The sequence below is a fragment of the Diadema antillarum genome, unplaced genomic scaffold, assembly GCF_040938485.1.
Source record: "Diadema antillarum isolate AM-2024a unplaced genomic scaffold, OU_Dant_1.0 seq00000319_RagTag, whole genome shotgun sequence".
NCBI lineage: Eukaryota > Metazoa > Echinodermata > Echinoidea > Diadematoida > Diadematidae > Diadema > Diadema antillarum.
In genome coordinates, this window is record NW_027271338.1 from 187419 (window position 1) to 208050 (window position 20632).

General features: G+C 39.3%; 1 protein-coding gene across 1 annotated transcript in view; it reads left to right on the forward strand.

The window, feature by feature from the left end:
• The window catches only part of LOC139730507 (uncharacterized), a 217118-nt gene that overhangs the window by 159270 nt on the left and 37216 nt on the right, over positions 1-20632 (forward strand). Inside the window, 20 exon segments of the mRNA XM_071641346.1 lie at positions 638-1089; positions 1204-1654; positions 1760-2685; positions 2800-3127; positions 3470-3825; positions 3940-5653; positions 7549-7662; positions 8521-8754; positions 9778-9891; positions 10173-10286; positions 10916-11029; positions 11553-11666; positions 12025-12138; positions 12818-12934; positions 13969-14082; positions 14948-15061; positions 15618-15731; positions 16086-16199; positions 16856-16969; positions 17644-17757. Of these exon segments, the coding sequence (XP_071497447.1) occupies positions 638-1089; positions 1204-1654; positions 1760-2685; positions 2800-3127; positions 3470-3825; positions 3940-5653; positions 7549-7662; positions 8521-8754; positions 9778-9891; positions 10173-10286; positions 10916-11029; positions 11553-11666; positions 12025-12138; positions 12818-12934; positions 13969-14082; positions 14948-15061; positions 15618-15731; positions 16086-16199; positions 16856-16969; positions 17644-17757 (5946 nt within the window).

Below are 20632 nucleotides of genomic sequence, written 5' to 3' on the forward strand. Positions count from 1 at the left end.
GATACTGCAATGTAATACATCCTAGCCAAGCTGAACACATTATGCATGTAAAGTGCTAGTTGATTGAAAGTTGCATGCAACACACGATTATTGCCTCAATTATGCATGCATATTGCTGCTCAATTAAATCTTACACTTCACTTTACTTAGATGCATGTTTCTGATCTGTTATAAGTCTTGATTTGTTCCTTCTATTTTTATGCTTTCTTCCATTGTCTGCAACGCTTTTTGCATTTATGTGCTGTTCTTTGATCACTACACTGCAACCTTTCTTAAATGCATCTAATGTGTGAGCTATTTGGCACTTGTTGCTTTCAAACAGCATCTGCTGGTGTGAATTTTAATGTGCCTGGCCCTGGAAACAAAAATGGAGGCTGCAAGTGATATTTCCAGTATCAGGAATGAGCATCATCACATCCTTTATATCCATATGCATTTTATTCTTTTTATGCTAAATTATCCTCTAGCTCGTTCTATTTATTTCGAGGATGAACCCCATGAGAACACAAAACTGATATTGTTCTATGCAGCTATACATTGTAAATAAATGGCTACTTGAATTTGTACCTTTTTCTATCTTTTTTTAAATCTAATTTAGCTTCTTCCTCCTATCTAATCCTCCTTTGCCAAATTTCAGACATTCTAGAATGTGTAAGCAGCCCTTGCCTCAATGGAGCAACATGTCTAGACTTAGAAGCAAAGTATGAATGCATTTGTCCACCGGGATGGAATGGAACAAACTGTGAATTTGACATTCAAGAGTGCTCTGGGAACCCTTGCATGAATGGAGCCAACTGCCTTGACCTCATCAATGGATACATGTGCGTTTGTGCACCTGGCTACAATGGTACTCACTGTGAATTTGAGATCCTGGAATGTGCAAGTGACCCCTGCCAAAATGGGGCGAACTGCACAGAAGATGTTAATGGATACATGTGCTTGTGTCCTCCTGGATTCATTGGCATTCATTGTGAGGTAGAGATCCTTGAATGTGGAAGCAACCCATGTCAAAATGGAGCCAACTGCACCGAGTTAGTGAATGGGTATTTCTGTCAATGTCCTCCTGGTTACTCTGGTGTCAACTGTGAGGTTGATGTTGATGAATGTGCAAGTGCCCCTTGCTTGAATGGTGGCACATGCACAGACCTCGTTGATGGCTACTCTTGTCAATGTGTTCCTGGATTTGTAGGAACCAATTGTGAGATAGAAATTCTGGAATGTTCAAGTAATCCTTGTGAAAATGGTGCCAACTGTACAGAACTGATCAATGGTTACGAGTGCATCTGTGTACCAGGATACAATGGAACAAACTGTGAAAACGAGATCCAGGAATGCTCTGGGAATCCTTGTTTGAATGGCGCTAACTGCCTTGACCTCATCAATGGATACATGTGCATTTGTGCACCTGGCTACAATGGTACCCACTGTGAATTTGAGATTCTGGAATGTTCAAGCAACCCATGTCAGAATGGAGCCAACTGCACAGAAGATATCAATGGCTACACCTGTTCATGCCCACCAGGATTCAATGATACTAACTGTGAGTTAGAGATCCTTGAATGTGGAAGCAACCCATGTCAAAATGGAGCCAATTGTACTGAGTTGGTGAATGGCTATTTCTGCCAATGTCCTCCTGGTTACTTTGGAATCAACTGTGAGGTTGATTTTGATGAATGCGCAAGCATCCCTTGCTTGAATGGGGGTACATGCACAGACCTCGTTGATGGCTACTCTTGTCAATGTGTACCTGGATTTGTAGGAACCAGTTGTGAAACAGAAATCCTAGAATGTTCAAGTAATCCTTGTGAGAATGGGGCCAACTGTACAGAGCTGATCAATGGCTACGAGTGCATCTGTGTACCAGGATACAATGGAACGAATTGTGAAAACGAGATCCAAGAATGTTCAGGGAATCCTTGTTTGAATGGTGCTAACTGCCTTGACCTCATCAATGGATACATGTGTGTTTGTGCACCTGGCTACAATGGCACCCACTGTGAATTTGAGATCCTGGAATGTTCAAGCAATCCATGCCAGAATGGAGCCAACTGCACAGAAGATATCAATGGCTACACCTGTTTATGCCCACCAGGTTTCAATGGTACTAACTGTGAGGTAGAGATCCTTGAATGTGGAAGCAACCCATGTCAAAATGGAGCCAATTGTACTGAGTTGGTGAATGGCTATTTCTGCCAATGTCCTCCTGGTTACTCTGGAATCAACTGTGAGGTTGATGTTGATGAATGTGCAAGCATCCCTTGCTTGAGTGGGGGTACATGCACAGACCTCGTTGATGGCTACTCTTGTCAATGTGTTCCTGGATTTGTTGGAACCAGTTGTGAAACAGAAATCCTGGAATGTTCAAGTAATCCTTGTGAGAATGGGGCCAACTGTACAGAGCTGATCAATGGCTACGAGTGCATCTGTGTACCAGGATACAATGGAACAAACTGTGAGAACGAGATCCAAGAATGTTCAGGGAATCCTTGTTTAAATGGTGCTAACTGCCTTGACCTCATCAATGGATACATGTGCGTTTGTGCACCTGGCTACAATGGAACCCTCTGTGAATTTGAGATTCTGGAATGTTTGAGCAACCCATGCCAGAATGGAGCCAACTGCACAGAAGATATCAATGGCTACACCTGTTTATGCCCACCAGGTTTCAATGGTACTAACTGTGAGGTAGACATCCTTGAATGCAATAGCAACCCATGCCAAAATGGAGCTAATTGTACTGAGTTGGTGAATGGCTATATCTGCCAATGTCCTCCTGGTTACTCTGGAATCAACTGTGAGGTTGATGTTGATGAATGCGCAAGCATCCCTTGCTTGAATGGGGGTACATGCACAGACCTCGTTGATGGCTACTCTTGTCAATGTGTTCCTGGATTTGTAGGAACCAGTTGTGAAACAGAAATCCTGGAATGTTCAAGTAATCCTTGTGAGAATGGGGCCAACTGTACAGAGCTGATCAATGGCTACGAGTGCATCTGTGTACCAGGATACAATGGAACGAACTGTGAGAACGAAATCCTAGAATGCTCTGGGAATCCTTGTTTGAATGGCGCTAACTGCCTTGACCTCATCAATGGATACATGTGCATTTGTGCACCTGGCTACAATGGTACTCACTGTGAATTTGAGATCCTGGAATGTTTGAGCAACCCATGCCAGAATGGAGCCAACTGCACTGAAGATATCAATGGCTACACCTGTTTATGCGCTCCAGGTTTCAATGGTACTAACTGTGAGTTAGAGATCCTTGAATGTGGAAGCAACCCATGTCAAAATGGAGCCAATTGTACTGAGTTGGTGAATGGCTATTTCTGCCAATGTCCTCCTGGTTACTCTGGAATCAACTGTGAGGTTGATGTTGATGAATGCGCAGGCATCCCTTGCTTGAATGGGGGTACATGCACAGACCTCGTTGATGGCTACTCTTGTCAATGTGTTCCTGGATTTGTAGGAACCAGTTGTGAAACAGAAATCCTAGAATGTTCAAGTAATCCTTGTGAGAATGGGGCCAACTGTACAGAGCTGATCAATGGCTACGAGTGCATCTGCGTACCAGGATACAATGGAACGAACTGTGAAAACGAAATCCAAGAATGTTCAGGGAATCCTTGTTTGAATGGCGCTAACTGCCTTGACCTCATCAATGGATACATGTGCATTTGTGCACCTGGATACAATGGAACCCACTGTGAATTTGAGATCCTGGAATGTTCAAGCAACCCATGTCAGAATGGAGCCAACTGCACAGAAGATATCAATGGCTACACCTGTTTATGCCCACCAGGTTTCAGTGGTACTAACTGTGAGGTAGAGATCCTTGAATGTGGAAGCAACCCATGTCAAAATGGAGCCAATTGTACTGAGTTGGTGAATGGTTATTTCTGCCAATGTCCTCCTGGTTACTTTGGAATCAACTGTGAGGTTGATGTTGATGAATGCGCAAGCATCCCTTGCTTGAATGGGGGTACATGCACAGACCTCGTTGATGGCTACTCTTGTCAATGTGTTCCTGGATTTGTTGGAACCAGTTGTGAAACAGAAATCCTGGAATGTTCAAGTAATCCTTGTGAGAATGGGGCCAACTGTACAGAGCTGATCAATGGCTACGAGTGCATCTGTGTACCAGGATACAATGGAACAAACTGTGAGAACGATATCCAAGAATGTTCAGGGAATCCTTGTTTAAATGGTGCTAACTGCCTTGACCTCATCAATGGATACATGTGCATTTGTGCACCTGGCTACAATGGAACCCACTGTGAATTTGAGATACTGGAATGTTTGAGCAACCCATGCCAGAATGGAGCCAACTGCACAGAAGATATCAATGGCTACACCTGTTTATGCCCACCAGGTTTCAATGGTACTAACTGTGAGTTAGAGATCCTTGAATGTGGAAGCAACCCATGTCAAAATGGAGCTAATTGTACTGAGTTGGTGAATGGCTATTTCTGCCAATGTCCTCCTGGTTACTCTGGAATCAACTGTGAGGTTGATGTTGATGAATGCGCAAGCATCCCTTGCTTGAATGGGGGTACATGCACAGACCTCGTTGATGGCTACTCTTGTCAATGTGTTCCTGGATTTGTTGGAACCAGTTGTGAAACAGAAATCCTGGAATGTTCAAGTAATCCTTGTGAGAATGGGGCCAACTGTACAGAGCTGATCAATGGCTACGAGTGCATCTGTGTACCAGGATACAATGGAACAAACTGTGAGAACGAGATCCAAGAATGTTCAGGGAATCCTTGTTTGAATGGCGCTAACTGCCTTGACCTCATCAATGGATACATGTGCATTTGTGCACCTGGCTACAATGGTACCCACTGTGAATTTGAGATCCTGGAATGTTTGAGCAACCCATGCCAGAATGGAGCCAACTGCACAGAAGATATCAATGGCTACACCTGTTTATGCCCACCAGGTTTCAATGGTACTAACTGTGAGGTAGACATCCTTGAATGCAATAGCAACCCATGTCAAAATGGAGCCAATTGTACTGACCTGATCAATGGCTACGAGTGTGTTTGTGCTCCAGGCTTTAATGGAACCTTCTGTCAAGAGGAGATAGATGAATGTGTTAGTAACCCTTGCCGGAATGGTGCAAACTGTACCGACCTTGTCGATGGCTACACTTGTCACTGCCTACCAGGCTACAATGGAACAATATGTGAGTTTGACATCATGGAGTGTGCGAGCAATCCATGTATGAATGGAGCTAACTGCACAGACTTGGTCAATGCATACTCCTGCCATTGTGCTCCAGGATGGACTGGAATCAACTGCGAACTGGAGATACTTGAATGTGCCAGCGACCCATGTCAGAATAGTGCAAACTGTACCGACTTGATCAATGGATACACGTGTAGCTGTTTGCCTGGCTGGACGGGCACTCACTGTATGATTGAGACTTTGGAATGCAGCAGCAACCCTTGCCTGAATGGTGGAACCTGCACAGATATGATCGACGCCTACACCTGTCAATGTGCACCAGGATGGACTGGAGTCAACTGCGAGAGTGACGTCCTAGAATGCGCAAGTAACCCTTGTCAGAATAATGCTACATGTGTGGAGCTCATCAATGGTTACAATTGCCAATGTCCTCCTGGGTGGGGAGGAGTGTTCTGTGAGACAGGTACCAGTATGCACCAAGTTTATGTCTTGTGCACCTCATGGCCATGCCACCAAGCCCATTTGTACCAGTTATCAACAACCATCATGCATGCTTTTCATCAGCTAACTTGTCATCCAAGTCTAATCTGCCTTGTTTTTTTGTTGTTGTTTTTTTTAATAATAACAGCTGAGCCCTTATGCAAGATATAAGTAAATATTGTATTTACATCAGAGTGTGATATAAAGGATAAATGTGCATGACTGGTGACACTAATCATCATGTGACTGTACATTGCATGTAACTTACTGCATTTTTCAAGATTATGGCATTACCCCTAATGATGCATTATGTGCTAATGTCATTTGTCAGCATGTGTCATTATAACATAATATTCATTGCATGCATGGCAACTACTGTATGATCCCAAGCAAAGTATTACTCATGGGATGCATCATCTGAAGATGGAGTGTGTGTTCAACAAGATATGCAAACTGTATATCAATGCACAACATTTCATTTTGCACATCGTTGAAACATCTAGTTGTCCAAACCAATATTATAACAACTGTAAGTGCACTTTCTCAACATATCTACTATTGGTCCATAATTTGTAATCATTTACTGGTTGCTCTTACATTGATTATTTTGTACATTCTAATGCCTAACAGAAATAAAAATACATTTGTATAATACATGCATGTTTGATGTTTCAGAATAGGACCTACAAAGGTTTGTATGTCGGCTTCATCATCTTTTGATTGCATTACAGATTTGATTTGTCATGTGGCATCCTATTTAGTTGTTCTTTGAGGTTGTAGCAAGTATTCTCAAGATTCTCAATCTGGCATATAAAGAAAGAGGGGGATCCTCATTTTATGCCTCTTCCTTGAAGGATGCCAAAGGCATTGTGTTCTCAGATTTTCCACTTGTTCATCCCGCATCTTGTTTTTGCGATGAAAAATGGCCATGAAAAAAAACGGCTCAGCGAAATTTTTTTTTACCTGGCCCAGGCATGCTAAAAGAGGTTAGAATATGCTGATTATGCTGATTATACTTAAGTCTAGCTAAAATTGACATTTCCAGCTATAATAAGGAATCATCTTATAATCTGTTAGGGTGGATATTCATTTCCATGAATGACATTGGTGAAAAGAGGAGATCAAAGTCTCTGTACTTTTGCAACAGAAAAGTAACATATCAAATCATTAGTGCTTCAACTACATTGCAGGAATGACTAGTGATGACGTGAGTTGGTGCACAAGGTAGAAGTACATGTGTCCTGACAATCATTTGCAGGAACAGCATAAGTGTACTAGTTTGAAGGTCAAGGTTTAAAGGTCACTGTACATTTGTTCAAATTGTAATTGTCCAGTTAAGACATCAGCTTGGAATGTGTCAGTGATGATATCTCCGAAGAATATAAATAGTTAGCTGATGAACTCAAGGTAGGAGTCAAATGTCATCAAAATTTAACAAAAATCTGCCTGTAAGTTCCACTAGGATTTGATAAGTCCAAGAAGAATGCATTTTGATGTAATTGATAGGAATAAATAGGAAACAAAAAAAATACATTCTTATTGCTGGGAGGTCGAAAGGTCAATCCTCGGTAAGTGATCAAGTTCAATATACACCATAGCCTCAGCAAACTGTAAATGATGAGCCATGTACAGCATTTTTGTATGACACGTTTAGGGTGATTGCATGAGCAGCAGGGGATTCCAGTTGACTGTGTGCAGCAGAATTGCTTTATTCTTGTTTCAATGGTTATGTATTTCCTTACTTTGTGTGCCAATTTCTACAACAGATAATTGGCAGAGTCATTCTGAAAACAATCTGCACACATGGCTGTACTGTATCACTGAATTAGCCCGTGACTCTTCATCACCATATGTTATGTTTCCCTTACCAACGTCCAGAAATTTTGGAATGTTCAAGCAATCCATGTTTGAATGGTGCCACCTGCGTTGATCTGATTGACTCATACCGCTGTGTCTGCCCTATGGGGTTCTCTGGATCCATGTGCGAAACAGGTAAGATTCACGTCAGCTCTTTGAATCTGCATTCGAAAGAGGTATCATTACTCATCAAATGCTTGTGATTTTCTACATGTCATTACTGTAAAGCTGTACTCCTTTGGGCCTCCTTTCTAGTGTATAGGTAAATATTTTGTATTCAGAGACTCCAACTCTCCCGTTTTCGACGGGAGATCTCCCGCCGAAATCCCTTTTTTGCAATATCTCCTGTTCTCCCGCTTGAGATTTAATTTCTCCCGCCCTGGCTCTGTGTCTCCCGTTTGAAATCAATTCTTACTTTATCATTGTATGTTGAAAAAATAAGCCGTAGATAAAACGAGAGAGCATCTAGAACCCTAGAGCAAGGAACTTCGCGCACATCAAATTGGAGTCTCCCGTTTGCTAGGGGTTTCAGGCGGGAGAATCTCCCGATCAGAAGGTGCTTGGGGTTGGAGTCTCTGTGTATGTCTAGAAAGAACAGTTACCTAACTGTTAATGATGTCAAGACTTTGAAAGTTTTAAAAAGTTTTACAATTTGGTATTTAAACTTTGGCTTTGTATAACTGATATCATTGTGACATTAATGGTCATCACATGTGAGACTTATTTGAAAGATGAGTTCATGGAACTTCCTTTTTTCCAGTACTGAGGCTCCAAGGTTGATATACAGGTGACTGATACTAACTGCATATGATTCTTTTGATATTTACAAGGAGGATTGTAGGATCCTACATTACATGTGCCTGTATTTTATGTTACCCCTTGTATCACCAATGATTGATCCACTTTTGCAACTATTGTGCTATGATAAGCATCATACATGTATTTGACTGTTATGACAGCAATAATTACATATTCGTGATTTTACACACCCAGATCTGCCCCCGTGCTTTAGCTCACCATGTGAAAATGGCGGTCGTTGTTTTGAGAGCAATCAAGAAGACGAATATGTCTGTTTCTGTCAGCCGGGCTGGACTGGTGTCAACTGTGAAACTCCCATCGATCTCTGCGCGAGTGACCCATGTGAGAATGGGGCCACGTGCAACAACTTCCAGACGTTCTATGAATGTGCATGTCTACCAGGCTTCACAGGGGTCAACTGCGAGATCGGTAAATGCTGACAAGAATGATAAATGTGTTCATTGTGAACCACCAGACCCACTGATAGCAGCACACACATATATATTTCCACATACCTATATATATGATTGTGTGTGTTAATATAAATGTATTTTCACAAATGGACATACATCTATAGAGAGGTACACAGTACAACTGTACATGTAGAGAAGGAAAAAGAGATTGAAACATACAGTTGTACATGTACATACATGAAAAATGCATATCCCTTTAGAGCTCATATTTCACGCTGATTTTTTTAAGTACTGTATTCAATGTCTTCCCCTTAGCCTACAATGTACATGTAAGTTGAAAAGAATAGGACAACTGTATAAAAGATAACACAATTTACCCCCCCAAAAAAATAAATAAATAAATAAATAAATAAATGAATAAAATAACAATAAAAATAAAAATAAAATAAAAATAGTTGTAGGCCTATATGTTAAATTGAGAATTGCCTGCCATTATCCTGTATACAACACACAGAAGAGAAGTTAATGCTACATTGATGTATTGCCCTCAAGAACTCTGCTGTACACCTTAATTACCATTGCCCTACAAAGATGTCACATTCTACCAACAAGTTTTTTGTATCAACAGACAGATGCTTGACTGTTGAATACGTGTTTGGAAATGTAGTACAATCAATTCATAAATCAAAATCCCCAAGTTCATTTCCACCTATGTAATGCTGCTCTAAGTATGTGACCACCTACGAATTTTCTCGTAACAAATATTGATAAATTTCTTACATTAATCAATATAAGAATAAAATCCTTAGATCAGGACATTTCTACCTATGTAATACTGCTCCAAATATGTGACCGCTCTGTTCAAATGTATGAATTTTCTCTGATTTGACAGATATCTATGAATGTCTTGCATTTATCAATGCATTCAATGTAAAATCAAATCCCAAAATAGATTTCTGCCTACAGTATGTAATGCTGCTCTAAATACAATGTATGTGACCACCCTAATGAAATGCATAAATTTTTTCCAATTTGACAGATATTGATGAATGTGTGAATCACACCTGCTTGAATGGCGCAACATGTGTTGATGGCATCAATGGGTATGAGTGCATCTGTCCTGCTGGCTGGACTGGTCCATTCTGTGAGACAGGTAAGAACACTTGCGCAGCGCTTGAAATCAGTAGGTGCCAATGCTGCAACAGCGAAAAAGCTGCAATACAACTACCACAAGCTTGATGATTTCTCTCCAAAGAACAATAGGCTGAGATTCCAATGTATCCATTTTACCATTAATTCATCATCTGCAAGTCCACAAGGTACATGTATTCATATGAATTCTTTTGTATCTTTCCTGACAATGCATTGATGTTCTTGGTTACCTGGTATATTTGAACCAGTGCACATAATGACAAATGATTCTCTTGCCCCCAGAAATCCTGGAATGTGCCAGTAATCCATGCCAGAATGGTGGAGTCTGCATTGACCAGATTGCGGCTTACACATGTGTGTGTGCTCCAGGATGGACAGGCATAAACTGTGAAACTGGTTAGTTTTTTATATTTTTTTCCCCCTGTTGTTTTGCTCCCAATTTTTGTGTCATGCAAACCCTGTTAGCACTACAATAGATATGGATTCATATTGATGTAATACTGTTTATATATATATATATATATATATAATTTGATTTTAGACAATTCATAAAGACACTTGTCTTATCAATGTTATAACACTGGTAATGTTGGGTCATATCAATCACTTGAATATACATTATACTGCTACTGCTGCATTGTACAGATAATGCTGTTTGTTGCTCAAGGAGGTCACCCATCAACAGTGCAGATGAAACCTGCCTTACTCCCTTTAATACAACAATGCATTCGATCAATAAAATGTATAAGATAATCAAATGATTAGAGAACATCTACAGTAAAACTGGTCTTATTTCATTCACTCAGTTTTCAACTTGCATTAGTTTGAAAATCATGAAATGTATATCAATTTCTTCATATATATTTGTCAGACTAGCAGAAAGTGTATACATTCTTTGAATGTTGAGTTGAAGTATCCGCTGCGGTTTTGAAAGAATGTGGTCATTTATGAGTAAGATTTATCCAACTTTCTAGAACTGATAAGAGGGTATTGCTGTGGTCTTTTTTTTTTTGACATTCTAACAGAAATTTTGGAATGTGACAGTGACCCTTGCCTAAATGGTGCAAACTGTACCGACTTAATTGCTGGCTATCAGTGTGTGTGTGCTCCAGGCTGGACTGGGACAAACTGTGAGAATGGTAAGCCCTTGGAGATGTGATTTATTCATGTACCTACCCTTCAAAATACACTGTAGCAAATGAGAGATACAGCTCTGGGGGTAAAAATTATTTTGGAAAAAAGCCAATCAGCATTGAATTTATATGATCATGGTGTGGTAAACCGCCATCAAATTTTAGGCGATTTGCATGTATGTGTTGTGATCATAAAATGATTTTTTTTTTCAGTTTTGCAGTGTTTGAGGCCAAACTTTTTCATCTACAAGATAATCTGATATAGAAGAGATCTCATTTTCAAATCCAAACAGTGCATTCAATGACCAACGCTTCAGAAATAGATGCCTAGAAAACTAAAATCTTCTCTATTTCATATTCAGAATAATTAATTTGTCGCCTATAGTTTCCAGGTTATGCCTGCTGTAAAAGCTAAAAGATAATCTGTATCCATTCTTAATGTTAGCCTGTTACAATGTACCTAGCATGAATTGCAGTCATATCACTGCTTAATTCTGATCAATACACAATTGTAATTTCGTTCCCTCAGACATCCTCGAGTGTAGCAGCAACCCATGCGACAACAATGCCACCTGTGTGGACATGGTTGATGGCTATACCTGTGTCTGTCCCGTGGGCTGGACCGGTACTCATTGTGAGACAGGTGAGTTTGGGGCCAGGCTTCCCAGGATTGAATTCAGTGATACATGTGGTACTACACAGCAGTGAATGCCACATTTGGCAAGTACAGGAGTACATGTATGTGTAGGAGATTTTTCATTCTTTTACTCATGTTCCAGTCTTGATGCATTCTTACTTATTGATGATGACATGTAAACTTTTCAAGATACTTCTCATGTGACTTGTCCAACTGTAAACCACCAAATGCACAATTTTTACCACATTCATCACTGTATGCCTGTAATAGTAGTGCAATGCATTCTGTACATTTGAGGCTCAATCATGTAGGAAGTTTATGATATTTGCATAAACTTTTGTCAATATCTTTTCTTTTTACTCAGAAATTGATGAATGCAGCAGTGTACCCTGTCAGAATGGAGCCACCTGTGTAGATCTGGTTGGGTCCTATCAGTGCATATGCCCCCCGGGATGGACTGGAGTCAACTGTGAGATAGGTATTGGATTCTATCAAAGTTTTCTGATCTCAAACACTTCATACTGTATACGCCATATAATAGTAAGTGTAAATTTTTCGCGAATCTGCACTTCCGGGCGAATCTGCACTTCCGGACGATCTTGCCAGTGGTTTATGTAGTGATCTTGGAGGTACAGTACTGAATGGAGAAATGTATTTGTGCACATCACATTGAGATTTTGATCAGAGTTGATGATTTTGCCTGTCTTTAAATTCCTGAATAGCACCTGACTTGTGAAATTTGCGAAAATAAAAACCTTGCGAAATATTTGGAGTATACATTACATTGTATGTACAGTACATATCTGAACAGTGGCTGCATATCAGTCGGTCTAAGTTCAGATTCATCCTGGTAATGTTTAATAAAGGTACAAAATTAAACAAATGGTTGATATCAATTCACCTGGATTTACTGTTTTAATTCTGAGAGTGGTTTCACTGGACGCTTCATTAGGTCAGTTGTGCCTTCAGTACTACACACTTGATGTTCAGCTGTCTGCGTATCTACACAACTGTGTGACTTGCAGCTCTTCTGCAGAATGGATCTTATATTTTACTTTGTCACATTATCATCATTATTGGCACAGTTATTCCTTTTGTCATCATGCTCTCATCATTTTCATTGTCATCACTTACCTGTATCTTATCCTGTCTGATAGATATTGACGAGTGTCAGAGTACCCCTTGTGAGAATGGGGCAACCTGTCAGGACCTCGTTGGACCAGGCTATGTGTGCGTCTGTGCTCCTGGGTGGAATGGAACAAACTGTGAAGTTGGTGAGCAGGAAACGCCTTTCCTTTAATATGAATTGACATGACGTTAGACATTACCCTCTCCGGTAGAAACAATTTCCTTTGAAAGGTTCTCTCTTATAAAATTTCTTTTGATATTTCTTGTAGTCATAGGAAACAGAATACGAGTAATACTTTGTACACGTCCATGAGGACATTAGTAAGAATTACCCACACAAGCTGCATGTACATATACATGTATGTACAGTGTACCTGTGGAACAGTCGTAAGACACCTAAGGTGATGGCTGAGGGTGTTTGGACTGTTTAAGAGGTAGAGAGTGTTAGTAGTTATACTAATGCCCGACAAAAAGAAAAGAAAAGTAATGTGTATTATTTGTTTTATAGAATGATGAAGCATATCTTTGCCATTTGATAAATGACCCTCATCTCAAAGTTCACACATTACTACATTGTAGATCAACATCTAACTAAGATCCATCATTGAATCTAAACCAGGCATAACAAAATGAGTCCAACTATAAGTTATGTGTAACTTCTGTGCTCTTCATCAAGAGCATGATCTACTTCAAGACCAACAATCTGTTGTTGTTTTGTCACAATTACTTGAATTTATTAAAAGGGTCATCCATCAATCATAATAACGTTTGTCCAGTCACCATCAGATGCGGAAGTGCTAATGACCAGTCATAGGGAAATCAAAGCTGTATGTGTTTGATGGCAAAATAAATGCCTGGTCATGTGTAGGCTTTTAACCAGTCATTTGACCACAATCTGCTTCATCATTTTAAAATGATGGATGATCCCAGTAATTAGACAATATTCAACATCCGATATGGTCTTGTCATTCACTTCTAAACTTACATTTGTAGTCATCTTTATTACATAAGTACATGTGATGTAGACTTGCCAAGTCAACATGTCTGAACCATAGTGAGTGTCACTTTACACCACACCATTTGTATGAACATACAGGTGTATGCAAGCATCAACTTTTTGTCATCATTTTTTAGACTTGTTTACATTCAGTCATTTCTTTGTGATTGTTCTCCAACACAGAAATATTGGAGTGTATGGGCATGCCGTGCATGAACAATGCCACCTGCGTGGACTTGATAGCAGGCTATGTGTGTATCTGTCCAGAAGGCTGGACTGGTGTCCATTGCGAGTTTGGTGAGTGTTAATAACTCACTTTGGTGAGTGTTCATAAATCAACCTCCACTCAAAGTTCACATGTCACTAGATCAACATCTAACTGAGATCCATCATTGAATCTAAACAAGGCATAGTAAAATACATTCTAGGTCTAACTAAGTAATGTGTAACGTCTGTGCCCTTCATCAAGAGCCTGATCTATTTCAAGACCAACAATTGTTGGTGTTTTTTTCACAATGACCTAAATTTATCAGCAGTGTCATCCATCATAATCATACATATGATTAGGTCATTTACCTGTCCAGTTGCAAGTGACGGGTATGAAATCACTTGGTGGGTTGTACAACTCTCTCCTGACTTGGATGACAATGCACTATTAAGAGTAAAATACATGTACAGCGTAGTCTTGGTCTGCTGAAAATGATGATACATTCTATCTCAAATTGCTCTATTGATATTCATGGGAAACAATGTGGAAATTAACACATTGCTTAGTCATTGGATCTTATGTAAGTCCCAGATGGGCGATTGACTACACACTGCAAAATACCAAGAAACCTGATTATGAAAATTCACAGACTTCTAATAATTCATGCAAAAGGTCTGATGAACATACATATTTTTTTTTTAATAAAGCGATTGACATTGGTCCTAATAAAGCAGATTATTATAAAGCATGGTACAGTAATGTGGAACGCTGTGGAAATCACAGTACAGTTCATATCCTGCAACATATATAATGTACCTGTACGTAGACTGCATAACTGTCAACCAATAGGGAATAGAAAATATTAATGAACTAAAATGATGGCTTAAATGCAGTTTTTGCAGAATCAGAAATTTACATCAGCACATTGGTTTGTACATTTCTTTTCATGATTAGACATCTTGGAGTGTGCCAGCAACCCCTGCCTGAATAACGCTACATGTGTAGACCTTACCAATGGATACGAGTGCACATGTGCACCTGGTTGGACTGGTGTGCACTGTGAGACTGGTAAGAATTTTTGTGTGTTTCTTTTTTTATGGATTATCCAGTCACATTTAATCCATAGCTACACTGTGAGTACTGTGTGTACTGTGTAAGCGGTAGGAAACAGGGAACTGTATTATGCATGCAAATTTTGTGTTAAGTGTATTTTGTGTAACATTCAAGTTATGTACAGTACATTATATGAATATCCCATTGCATCTACATTGTATTTCTTGTTTGTTGTGCTGTGTATGTGAAACAGAGCCTTGTGCAATTTTTGGATGTTTTGAAACACTGTTCTGCCATGACAAGTTCTAGTCAATGTGGCATAACACACAGCATGACATAACACACAGCACATTCATGCTCATTTTTGTGACACAAATCCCAATTGCTTCAATCACTGAAATACACTGTCCTCGGATTCACATATAGACGGGATACATGATCCCATCACATATCAAGTGAAGTACCCACTGGTACCGAATATTAGTCATGTAGCCTGAGACAGGATTAAACTGGACTCTTATGCCATCACAAATAAGTATAACTTTGTTTTCTCCTCACTCTTTGTTCTCAGATATTCTGGAATGTTCTAGTGACCCTTGTCAGAATGGAGCAACCTGTGTTGAAGAAGTCAATGGCTACCAGTGTGTGTGCCCTGAAGGGTTTGATGGTACACACTGTGAGAATGGTAAGTTCATCATCTTCTGTAATGATGTGCTCTGAGGCAACAGAAGTTTGTAATTCTATGAGAATACTATATGTACATGTATGTCTAACACATTACTTTGCTTCAGGTTTTATGTGAACATGACATTTAATTAATAGTGTGAATGCAGGGTCTAACGTTTTGACGATATGCTTATAACCGGCCTTTAGTGAAAGTCACTATAGATTATGCTTGCAGTTATTCTAAATGTGTAACATCTGGAACAATAGTTTTTAAGCTTTCATTGTAATTGGAGATGTTGTTTGGTAATCATTCATAGCTACATGTAAATTGACGAGACCTACCTGTACGTCAATCGTGCAATTTTCATTGCAGACATCGATGAGTGCGCTTCTGATCCGTGTCAAAACAATGGCACTTGTTTGGACCAGGTGGCAGGCTTTGTCTGCATCTGTGCCCCTGGCTGGACTGGCACAGTTTGTGCAACAGGTGAGGTGGACCTCATACATCCCTTGTGATCCTACAAGTATCTAACGGTGTACCTTAAGAGCCATCTCTACCTGCTGTTTGCCAATGGGGAGTCTCCAAACGGAGTGACTGGAATTGCCTCAATTTTTTAGAAGAATGACTGTATTTTCATGAGCATTTACTTGATTCAAGAGATGTTTATACTTTTTAAAGTACAATGTTATGTTGCCAGGGCCCTGTTTTTTTTGAAGAGTTATGATTGATTATATTGTTTATTTCTATGGTAAGTCTATGGCAGCCTATGTGGTAAGGAAATTTATAATGGATTATATCTTTTGATAAAATGGGGCCCAGGTATACATTCTTGCAAATTTCATTTCACATGTTGGCCATTTGATTCGTTATATCTAAATGTAAGTAAGCTACATTTGTACTTAATGGCATAGTAAAGTCATACAATGTGTAGTCGCCTTTGCTTTCTGCATACGTAAAATATCACTCATATGGGCCTCCATTCATCATGAAATAAAAAACAATATCCACAAATAGCTTTAAATATCTGAGCAGCATCACTGTCCGTTTTGATAGTTTGATGTCTATTTCTATATTTGTGTCATGTCTTCATCTCTTTCTCATTTTTTTTTTCTGGTCACTCACTTTCCAATTGCTGTCCACAGAAGTCTTAGAGTGTCTCAGTGTTCCCTGTCAAAATGGAGGAACCTGTGTAGATCTCATCAATGGCTACCAATGCCAGTGCTTAGCAGGATGGACGGGCACAAATTGCGAAATTGGTGAGAATCTGGAAACTCTTAGGGCAAAAAAGAAATAAAAATGATTAAATGCAGATTTAGTCAATTTTCACTCTCTATCTGAAAAGGTTAAGTTGAAAATCATAGATTAGAGTGATCCGAAAGCATGGTCGGGGTGAATACAAACATGCATTGTTTTAGTTTTTATGAAGTTATGTGGATAAAATGTTTGCTAATCATTTCATTGTATTGTCTAGAAAATATAATGCATATATGTCATTAATTGTAAATGTGGCACTGATTTTTCCTGAAAAAAAAAAGCAACAAAAAACACACATATATTTAAAGGGGCTGGGTTTGAAATACAGTTATACATTCATCCATTGTTGATGGCCTTTGCTTTCTGAATATTCCTGAATGTGACACAATAAACTGCAATATCCCAGTGACCAGAAGTTGACTTTTAAGTCCTGCCTCTCACTTTTACAAGAAACATTCAAGACTTTAGGACCAATACACTGTGTCATCATGGAGGAACAGGTCTACAGTTGCTGTTAACCCATTGAGGATGGGCTGATTTTGCTACAACATACACTTCCCACAGACACTTGCCCGAATATACTCTGGATTGGTCCTCAACTGGTTAACAGAGTTATGGTGGAATATCTACAAGGAGAGTTACATCAGTTTCCTTCTTTTTCTTTGCTCCCCTCCAGAAATCCTTGAGTGTGCCAGCGACCCCTGTCAGAATGGAGGAACATGCACAGAGCTTATCAATGGATACCAGTGTGTGTGTGCCCCGGGCTGGGAAGGGGAGAACTGTGAGATAGGTAGGTTTACAGGACCTTCCTTCCTTTTTAAATGGGAGCTCTGATGCAATTCTCATGGACCACAGCACCTTCATGATCTCGATGATAATAAACATTGGATATGTTTTATCAGGGCTCCTGTTTCATGAGTTTTTATGCCTCCGCCACGAAGTGTCACCGGAGGCATTCTGTTTTCGGGTTGTCCGTCCGTCCGTCCTTCCGTCTGTCCGTAATCAATTTTGTGGACAGAGTATCTAAAAAACTGTTATCCTAATGAAACTTGGCATGTATATGTATGAGTGGGCGAAGTCGTGCCTATCAACTTTTGGGCGCACATGCTCAAGGTCAAAGGTCAAAGGTCAAGGTCAAATGCTCAGAATCATACTATTTCCCCTATATCTCTGCAATGCCTGGAGGTATTTTCTTGAAACTTGGTGTATACATGAACTACCAAATAAAGATTCCCCAGAGAGAGTTTTGGGTCATGAGGTCAAAGGTCAAGGGTCAAAGGTCAAGTGAAAATGTGAAAATTTCACTTTTTTCTCCATATCTCACAGATATTTCAAGGTATCTTCCTGAAACTTAGTATATATGCATGTACTGACTGGCAGTGATCAATTTAGGGGTCAAAAGTCAGGGGTCAGAGGTCGAGGTCCACTCATCAAAATGCCATTATTTCCCTCTTATCTATGCTATGCCAGCAGGATTTTTTTCTTGAAACTTAGTGTATGCATTTATTACCCAATACAGATTCTCTTTCTTGTCAAAAGTCAAGGGCCAAAAGGTCAAAGGTCAAGTGAAAGTGTTAAATTTCACTTCTTCTTTAAACTCGTAAAAGGGTCAAAAGTTGGGTACAAATCCTTAAATACCTGCACTCTTATTAGACAGTGTAGCCATTCATCCAAATAAACCTAGTTCAAGGAAAGCGAACATTCAATGCATGTGTGACAAACCTGTCATTTTGATATTTTGCCAGTTATGTGACACTGTCATCACACATTGTCAAGGCATTGTGCTATAGACCTATTCGAAGAACCATGCATTATGGCGGAGGCATACCAGTCGCCATAGCGACATTTCTAGTTTGTTCATAACATGTTTGTTTGTTCTTATTTGTCATAAATCTCATTTCTTGTGACTGTGTTGAATTAACTGAATATGTATTTAAGAAACCTGTACATATGCATGTTTGTGTGTATATTAAATAGTGTATGTATGTATGCATGTGTGTTTGTGTCTATTCATGCACAATATGTATATGTTGTACATGTATGTATGCATCTTTGTTCGTACATGTTGACATGTTTATATACCAGTTTCCTTGTACCTTGCTGTCACATTCCGAAGCCTCCAGTGTGAAACTGATTGAAAAGAATGGAGAAACAGATAAAAAGTTACAGAAGAAGAATTTACCAAAAAGTCTTTCATTATCCATCATAAGAATTTGTTTGACTAGTTTGTTGTGCTCATTGTCAACCCCATTGAAAGCAAAGAATTTACAAATCTATTAATTTAGATAGAAAGTTCTCTCTTTGCAGTCATGCTGCTATGATTATTCTACCAAAGAAGCAAACATGATTGTACTTCCATATGAGACATGTGATGTACAGATGTCCATTCATGTAGAATATTGCAGTTTCTTGATAAGATCTTAAAGGAGATAATTAAAAAAAGAAGTACTTGCCATCTAAATAACTACTTGTGTGGAGCATGTAATTGTCATTACACTGTATGTGTTTGTAACATGTGTATGTATTGTCATGTCTAATGCAGTGTTCTTTTGTTCTCTCTTGTGCAGGTAATCCAAGATGCAATCCTTGCTCTTTGCATATTTTGTTTCATTCCTTTTGTATATATCACATCTATTTATGATAATACTCTGCATCAACAACTGAGGTTTATCAATAGGTGCACATGTCACTGACTACTAACTCAAAGTTACTTTCATCTCACCTGATGTATTCTATTTGACCATTATTTGATTATTGTCACTATTCCCAGTGGCCATTTATCATTCTCAGCCAGACAATGATTGATACATCATTGTGCTGTCTTCCTGTGCAAATTGTTGACAATAGCTGCTTTCACAGTACACAAAATTACATGTAGTTTCACCACCCGTTATTTAGCTTTGTGTAATATGGGCAGGGTAACTACAGACTGGTTACCAGCAAAAGTTCCCACAAAACTTCCTCATGCATTTTGGGAGTTTCTCACTTCTAGCAAAACTGTGCATGGCTGAAACTTTGAGAAGTTTGTAATATGATTAGATCCATTTCAAGTTGTTTATGCACATCGCGCATTGTTTTGCAAGCTGTTGCACATTTGCATTTTTGATACTCAAGGAGGACCTGCAGTTTTTGTCAGTATGGTCCATGTGGACCCAAACTATGATTATTTTTGCATCGCTCAAACTTAGTTGCGTGACCACGTGCTCAAACTTCTGAAAGTTGCAAGTGATTAACAAGTTGCCCTACATCGATGCATTATCGACATCCCAACAACTTCTTGAAGTTATCGAGAAGTAAACTAGGTATAGTTTTGTGTAGCGTGACAGCAGCTTAAGAGAATGATTTGCACAAGAACAGGGTGGTTATCAAGCTTGCAATGCAGAGTCTGAGTTTATGATGAGTTCAAATCGGTGTCATGGTGACAGGTCCATATACTCGAGAATCTGTCTTTCATTGTCTGTTTTTATTTTCGCATCTACCTGATAATACCCAATTCTTTTGACCGTTTTCTTGTTTATGATGTGTAAACATCTTTTCTTCTATAGTAGTAAACTGTTCACGTTAAACTTTGCTGAATTGAGTACTTGTTTTGCTCACACAAGGACCAGACATAGAATAATGATGTATTCTCAACTCACCCATGAAGTGTGCTTAACTGAATTATG